This window comes from Orycteropus afer, unplaced genomic scaffold (genome assembly GCF_000298275.1).
Source record: "Orycteropus afer afer isolate SDZICR_OR568_19922 unplaced genomic scaffold, OryAfe1.0 scaffold00066, whole genome shotgun sequence".
Lineage (NCBI taxonomy): Eukaryota > Metazoa > Chordata > Mammalia > Tubulidentata > Orycteropodidae > Orycteropus > Orycteropus afer.
Genome location: NW_006921653.1, coordinates 12,377,049 through 12,385,429, shown reverse-complemented (window position 1 = coordinate 12,385,429; position 8,381 = coordinate 12,377,049). Strand labels below are relative to the sequence as shown.

The window sequence follows — 8,381 nt, the reverse complement described above, 5'->3', positions numbered from 1 at the left end:
AATTAAAAAGTTAAAAAAAAAAAAAAAAAGTAAAACCCACTATTAATCTCAATGAAATGTTCTTTTTCCTCACTATTTTCTACAATTAAAAAAAAAAGTTGTTTTGACTTAGGGGCACTTGCTGATCTTAAATAGATAATGTAAAAAATGGCAAATAATTGTAAGCTTTCCTAAATCCAGTATCTACTTAAAATAATCCACCTGGAAAATATCATCTGAAGGAACATAGGATTTGGTTTCTATACCAATGTAAAAGAAAAAAAAAATTTTAACACTCTATGTAAAAATGTTTTCAACTAGCTATGTTCCTCCGTTGTGTTTTGTACTAAGTTTTATGAAGAAAAACATTTTGTAATATTGTCCTTTGTATTCCCTCAGTAAGTATTGGAAAAGATACCTGCATAGGTGGTCAAAAAAATTACTTATTCAATTAACTGAATATAAATTCAGTTAGCATTCTGGATTTTCATAATTTCAAAAATTGCTAATTTTCATTTATGTCCATTTTGTCTATATTCCCTCTACATGATGATAAATAAAATTCTCCCAGGCTTTTCTTAAGTAAGAAATCAGTCTCATTCATCACTTGTACATTTGTACCTGAATAATTTACCAAATGAAACACAAATTCAAAAAATTGTCATTATTCTCAGTAAGACATAGAAATAAATATTTTCTTTTGCTTTTTTTTTCATTCTCTCCTTCAATCTGTGTTTTAAGGCTCAGAGCAGACATTAAGAAACATTAAAGCTTATATATATATATATATATATATATATACACACATATATATATAAAGTTTTTAAACATTTGGCCCAAAGTGAAGTTGTTCTGTTGAAGTTATTGAAATTTTCCTCTCATCTTCTCAAGCACAGCTTCAAAATGTTCAGCCCAGGCATCTATTCCAAAAAGAAAATCCAATTCAATGAAAAGTAAATAACTCAGGGATCTATAAATGACACTGCAATGTATCGTGTTCCATTTTTAACAGGAAGTCCTTCGTGCAGATGTGTGAGTCTCCCAGGATGCATGAAACTCCAGCCTTTTCTTGGTGACTCAATGGAGCAATTGTACCTTAGAAATTTGCATCCACCACCCTAAAGGAGTTAGAACAAAGAAATGTATCAGTTTGTTATTTTTAATTTTTACTCAGTGGCAAAATTAAAAATTATGTCTTCTGAGTAGAGTCTTAAAAAGCTTCGTTCATGACAAAAAGAATGAGTTATAAGTACCTGAAAATCTTCTCCCACATTATTGAGCGCAATGTTGATGGTAAATGTAGACGCATCGTGATGAGGACGAAGAGAACGCTGTCTGTCGGGTGAGTATTTTACTACAAAATTCAGTAGCGCAAACCCCTAAAAAGTAAACCAATAGATTTGCTTATCAGTGAAATAGACAAAAGTACATTTGTGTAACAAGTGGTAGGGGGTAGGTGAGTGTGGGGAGGAGGGGGTGAAAGGAAAGTTACTTACCTTTGTATAATAGCCTGCAAAGACCTTCAGTGTAACAGGTGCAATAAACTCCCGGATGAAATGGAGCCATACATTCTCCAGATCAATTTGCTTCATGTGGATGTCATCAGTTGGGACGTTTTCATAACCACCAGATATACGGCTATCCTGGAAGCAGCATTAATGCCATCATAAAGTGTGGTCCACATGTAATTCACATTTACATTATCTTGGTATTTTTCAACCATAATATCCGATAAAAGTAACAGTTGTTCAATTATGGCATGCCATCTGCTTCAATGGCAAAACTATCAAACCAACTTAGTTAACATGACTTTGCATATTTGTCAATGGTGAAATAAAGTGTTGCAGCCAAATGGATCCTTTTTCTAATTATTCCATCTATATGGGAGGTTTGACCATAAAGAAAATAAAATAGAGTTTCTGAGCTGTCCCATCCCCACTGAAAATGAGTTTTATTTACTTATTAATAATTACTCTTCAAACAATCACAGCGGCATTATATGCATAGATTCTGTTTAACTGTCCTTTGGATAACCTGCCACTGAAAACAAGCTTTCCCTGCTATGTTCCTTCCTTCCATTTTGTGGCACTCAAAGTCTTTCAATGATTGTCTTTATTACTCTATAATCTGCTGACTTCAAATTCTTCCCTATACTTTGAACTTTCCGCTTTCTGATCAGCTATCTATCTGAGGGCATTAAATGAGCCAAGGCAGTAGTTTTCCAGGGTATCCTACTACAATTCTCAGTATTGTCAAAGAGCTTTCATCTGTGGGTTCTCAGAAGAAAGGAAACACATTAGACCAGCAGTAATGCTTCCTGCCAAGTCTTTGACACTGAATGTAAATGCAAAACTGAATTACACCCAAAGCATTCAAATAGATCTCTCCTTTCTACATTTACACATAAAAACAATAGTTTTGGCAGTCAACAAGATAAAGCTTGTCTTAGTATATTAAAACATTGAAGCTTCCTATGGAAATAACAGGGAGTAAAAAGTGGCCTTCGAGAAGAGTGATACAACATAGTGAAACATATTTTACCTTACCATCTCCAGCCTCAGGACACTAATCTTTAGAGACCATCTAGTTAAATTACATGCACAGAAGAGAAAACAAGGCCTACACAGATTAAATGACCCTTTGGACATTAAACAATTTGCCAGTGGTAGAGTTGGATCTAAAATGGAGTTCACCTGACCCCTGGGTTAGCCATTTCATTTAGATCCAGGAATCAGAGCTTTATGACAAAAAATAACACCTCCACTGTGAATACTGATTATCTACACACACACACACACACACACACTCTCACACACACACTTCCTTTTTTTTCTGGAATTACAACTTACATGATGTTTTCCCCCAGACCACTTGCCATAATGCTCCATTTCTTCCACCAATTCATCACAGGCTTTTTCAGAAAAGATGGGGAACCAAAAGACATCTGGACAAGGCTATAAAACATGGCATCACCGTTAGAATAATATATTGTGTCTTTTACCTAATAAATGGCATTTGAAAAGCAATAGGACAGAATATTCAAAAACTGAGGTCACTTGGACATCTTTTTTAAGTTTGCCCAAAGTTATTGACATATGCTCTTACAAACAATACTGGTTACTAGGCCTTTTTGTTTTCCTTCACATTTTAACATCTGTGAAATCAAGATGTGTTAGTTTTTACTGGTTCCAGAGAGCTTTAGGAGCTCTGGTAGCATAGTGCCTAAGGCACTTGACTGCTAACCAGAAGGCTGGCGGTTCAAACCCACCAGCCACTCCTCGGAAGGAAGGTTGAGCAATCCTCCTTCCGTAGTGATACTGCCTCGGAAACCCAAAGAGAGGTCGCTATGAGTCGACTTGATGGCAAACAACAACAACAACAACAGAGAACTTTAACACTAAAGAGTTTGCTAAAAAAAAAAAAAAAGGGCATGATCTTAAAATTATTGTTAATCTCCACGATCTATATTTTTAAAACTGTGTGATTGCTAAAATTGTAGAATTGGTAACTCAACTCTATGAATTCCACTTATAGGATATTTTCTTCATTTCGCATTCAGCTAGGAATGGTTCAACATTCATTTTGTCCTCACTTTATGTCTCTGTATATGTGTATTTAGTTGGTGCTTCATGTGTTGAGTTGACTTGCCCTTTGAATTATCTTTAAAAAAGATTTAGATTATGACTTGTCATTAAAATGAAGCCATCCCTATTGATCACTTAGAAATCATTTTATGAGCGCTCTGGTGGCGTAGTACCTAAGGCATTTGATTGCTACCCAGAAGGTTGGCAGTTCAAACCCACCTGGCACTCTTTGGAAGGAAGATTAGGCAATCTACTTCCATAGAGATACGGCCTCAGAAACCCACGGAGGAGTTGCTATGAGTTGGGACCGACTCCACAGCATTGAGTTTGGTTTTGGAAGTGATTAAAAAACATTATGCTATAGTTTAACTGGCAGTATTTTTTCTATGTCATGGTACATAAAATAGTGGTGCAACTTCAGAACTGATAACATCTGACATTCTCTGAAATAAGTATTAGCAATAGTCAAACAGTAATCTAAACTAGAGTTCATCTTTGAAAAGACCTCTCTGAGCAGACAGTCTTAGAGCTCAATTTCTTTCAAAGATAAGCTTTCATAGGGAGAGATCACTGATTAATGATCATTCCATGGCTATTTTTTCAGGTTCCAGAAAGCTCTAACATTGAGTCTGCTAAAAAAAAAGAAAAAAAAAAGGCATGATCTTAAAATTATTGTTAATCTCTACATTTTATATTTTTAAAACTGTGTGATTGATAACTCAGCTGAATTTTTCCTCTAAGATATTTTCTTCATTTTCATAAGATCCTACTTAAAGTACTACTGCATTAATATTTCCTTATGGAAAAAGTAGCAAATACATTCTACACTTCATAATAACCATTACAAACCTGTTCGACCAAATTTTCAGTGAAAATCTTTGAATAGTCTCGGTTTATATACTTTTCCTTCCAGTCCTACAATAGAAAATAAATAATAAATTGTACAAATTAAAGCAAGTATCATTTTTTTAATAAATAGCTTATTGCAAAATATAAAGAATATGTGTTTTAGAGATTGCTCAAACATTTATAAATGACTACATGTAGTGAAGAAAGGAGAAATTTGCAGAAACTATAGTATATGTTTTAATATTTGCCTGATTCTGTGTCAGCTCACATCATTCTACGAAAAATGAAATTCTTATTTATGAAATTTTATACCTCAGGATTTTAAAAAGTAAGTAATCTCACAGTGATTAGATTTGTATGCTGTTTCCTATGCATAAACACATGTATGTTTAAAAGTGAAAAACAAGGAATAAAATGCTAACAATAAATATTTGAAAACACTAAGTAGCAAATTAACTATAACTAAGGTCTAACTGGGAGCTCTGGTAGCATAGTGGCTAAGGCACTTGACTGCTCACCAGATGGCTGGCGGTTCAAACCCATCAGCCACTCCTCGGAAGGAAGGTTGGGCAATCCTACTTCCGTAGTGATACTGCCTCGGAAACCCAAGGAGGGGTCGCTATGAGTCAGGGCTGACTCGACGGCACATAACAACAACAACAACAACAAGGTCTTACTTATTCTTCCATAGGAAACTTCTCCAAAATATATTTTATTTTCTAAATGAATTTAATTTTTCTTGCTTTCATGAGTTATTAATATTTATCCAAGAATGCTTAAGGGATTACTAAACTTTCCCTTTTTTAGTTACTGAAATTAAAGCAAAGAGCCTTATATTGACAAAAAGCTCCTTTTCATGCTCATTTATGAACGTGATTCTCCTCTGTGACCAATCTGTAAAACATAAATCACACACAAGGGCATAACAAACTTTTTCAACATAAATTATTTTAATAGATTAAATATTTTATTTAAAATCTCAATATTTAAATAGTGTGTATTAAAATATAGACAGATTTAAATATGCAAATATTAATGTATTTAGACTGTTTAACACAATTTAATTTTCTTTTTACAAAATAAAAACATAGAGATCCAGCCGAGAAGAACTGAGACTTGGACTTAAAATAATCTCAATAAAAATATGTGTACCAAGTATTTGTCAGAAATATATCTTTTGCAGTCAAATTTCAGGGGGACCTTGAGATATTTATTTGCCATTCTTAATTTTTCATCTGTCTCCATAAACATAGCTCAGACATCTTTTATATGGAGAAGCCAAAGCTGTCTTCAAATTCTTTAGTATATTTCATAGTATCCACAGTATATTTAGTATATTTCATATATCCATAGTATATAATAATAAGGATCAAATTACCATACTATCTTATTATTCCAATATTGATTAGGTTTCTGATACCAAAAATTGGAAAATTCAAAGTAAATAATAACGCATAGCATTTCAGAATATCACTCTATTGTATTTTTTTTTCCCCCTATATATCTGTCTTAGTTACCTAAGGGTGCTATAACAGAAATACTACAAGTGGATGGCTTATGAAACAGAAATTTATCCTCTCACAGTTTGGAAGGCTAGAAGTCTAAATCCAAGGTACCAGCTCTAGGAGAAAGCTGTCTCTTTCTGTTGGTTGTAAGGGATGGCCCTTGTTGCCTTTGAACATCTTGGAGCTCTCCATGTGTCTTGTCACCAGTCTTCCCCTGGGTTTAGGATGTTCTCAGCCCAGGGACATTAGGTCTAAAGAATGTATTCTACTCCTGGCTCTTTGGTGGTAGTAGTCAGATCCCTCTTTTTCTGCTGGTTTCTCTTTTTTGTTTCTTGTAAGATAAAAATATGATGCAGTCCACATATCAGGGTAACTCCCCTTATACTGGATAAGGGCTGTGGCCTGAGTAAGAGTGTTGCATCCCACTCTAATCCCCTTACAATTGATTGGCTGATCACATCAAATAACATCATGGGGGATGATTACATTATTACATCATTACTAAATGAAATCATTACACCTCAGCCAAACCACTGAGAATCATGGTCCAGCCAAGCTGATGTACGATTTTGAGGGGCACAATTTAATCCATGACATTGCACCCTTTGCTCTCCCAAATTCATGTTCTTGCCAAATGCAAAACACTTTTAACACATTATATCATCCCAAAAGTCTTAAATCAGCTTTCAAGTCCAAATTCCATCCTGGGACAAAGTTGCTCTTCATCTGTGACTCTAGAACACTAGTTATCTTCTTCCAAAGTATAATGTGGTACAGACACAAGGTAGACACATCCATTATAAATGGAAGCAATTGGAAGGAAAAAAAGCAATAATGGGCAGCAAACAAGTCCAAAATCTGGTAGAACAACTTATATTAGCTCTCAAGACTTGAAAATAATCCTCTGTTTTCTGAGATTATCTAGGCAATGACCCTGTCTTACAAACTCTAGGTGTTGGGATGCATTCTGGATTCTGGGTAAAGTCCCTTCAGCCCTGGGCTTCAGCTCCACCTTCCAGGCCCACTGGGCCACTAACTCCCTAGGCTTTTGGAGGCCTTATTCCCCGAGTCCAACTGAATGGCTACCCCCTACCCTTGGTCCCAGAAGGCCCCACTCCTCTGCCCTTTGGGCATGGCAACTGTGACCACTCAGCTTTGGAAAACCGACCTATCTTTACCCAACTGTAACTCATGGATAGCAGCCCAACACTCTAGAACTGAGTTGGTAAAGATCAGACTCTTTGAAATCTAATAGGCTGTTGCCCCACCCTCTGAAAGCCCAGAAGCCATGGACCCACTCTTTGAGACCCCAGAGGTTGTGGCCCTAATCTTTAAGACTGAGGCAGTTCTGCTTCCCATGCTCCTTATTTGTTCAGCTGCTTCCTGGTTCCTTGGTCTATTGACCTCTCAGCCTTTTGGGCCTCCTGGGTTGGCCTTGGCTTCTGCCCTGCTCAGACAAGTGTTACAAAGCTCATCAGTTCTACAGATAAAGGCACCCCACTCTAACAGTCTAAGTCTTGGACCAAAGGCACTCAGCTCGCTCTTGCTCCCTGTGTGGGAAAGCCTAGCTCTGCTAACCAGTGGCCAGAGGCACCCCACTCCACCAGGAAGCCTCCTGCCTGAAGCCACTCAGCTCTGTTCATTGGGTGCTACCTCTCTCAGGCTGGTATCCTGGTTCCACCACCATTTCTCTGCCGCTGCTTATCATCTGTGCCATCTCCAGTGTTACAGCTCCCCTTACTTCCTTCTGAACCTGAACCAGAATTGCTTTTGATGTCATAATTCCATCAACAGCCTCTTCAAGACAATCTAGGATTTTACTATTGTTGTTGTTGTTATGTGCTGTGGAGTCAGACCGGACTCACAGTGACCCCTCCTTGGGTTTCCAAGGCGGTATCACTACAAAGGTAGATTGCCCAACCTTCCTTCCGAGGAGTGGCTGGTGGGTTTGAACTGCCAGCTTTCTGGTTAGCAGTCAAGTGCCTTAGGCACTATGTTACCAGAGCTATTAGGCACCTTAAAACTCTTCCAGCCGCTATCCAGTACCCAATTCCAAAACTGCTTCCACATTTTAGGTAAGTGTTAGAGCAGTACCCTACTCTAGGTACTAAATTCTGTCTTAGTTATCTAGTGGTGCTATAACAGAAGTACCACAAGTGGATGGCTTTAACAAAAAAAAAAAAAATATATATATATATATATATATTCTCTCACACTTTAGGAGGCTAGAAATCTCAATCCAGGGTGCCAGACCTAGGGGAAGGTCCTAGTCTCCTTTCAACATCTGTGGCCTCAGCATTCCTTAGAGAGCTCCACATGTCTTGGCATCAATCTTATCCTGGGCTAGGAGGTTCTCAGCACAGGGATTTGAGCGCCAAAGAATGCTCTCCGCTCCTGGCTCTTTCTTGGTGGTAGTTAGGTTTCTTCTTCTCTGCTAGATTCACTCTCCTTTTCACTGTTATAA

General features: G+C 37.0%; 1 protein-coding gene across 1 annotated transcript in view; it reads right to left on the bottom strand.

Annotated features, from left to right (window-relative positions):
• Positions 1-941: 941 nt before the first annotated feature.
• The window catches only part of PLOD2 (procollagen-lysine,2-oxoglutarate 5-dioxygenase 2), a 99,832-nt gene continuing 92,392 nt past the window's right edge, over positions 942-8,381 (bottom strand). Inside the window, exons 16-20 of the mRNA XM_007940215.2 lie at positions 4,413-4,478; positions 2,829-2,933; positions 1,476-1,622; positions 1,233-1,358; positions 942-1,097 (exon numbers count right to left, since the gene is read on the bottom strand). Of these exons, the coding sequence (XP_007938406.2) occupies positions 942-1,097; positions 1,233-1,358; positions 1,476-1,622; positions 2,829-2,933; positions 4,413-4,478 (600 nt within the window). The remainder of the gene's footprint in view (positions 1,098-1,232; positions 1,359-1,475; positions 1,623-2,828; positions 2,934-4,412; positions 4,479-8,381) is intronic.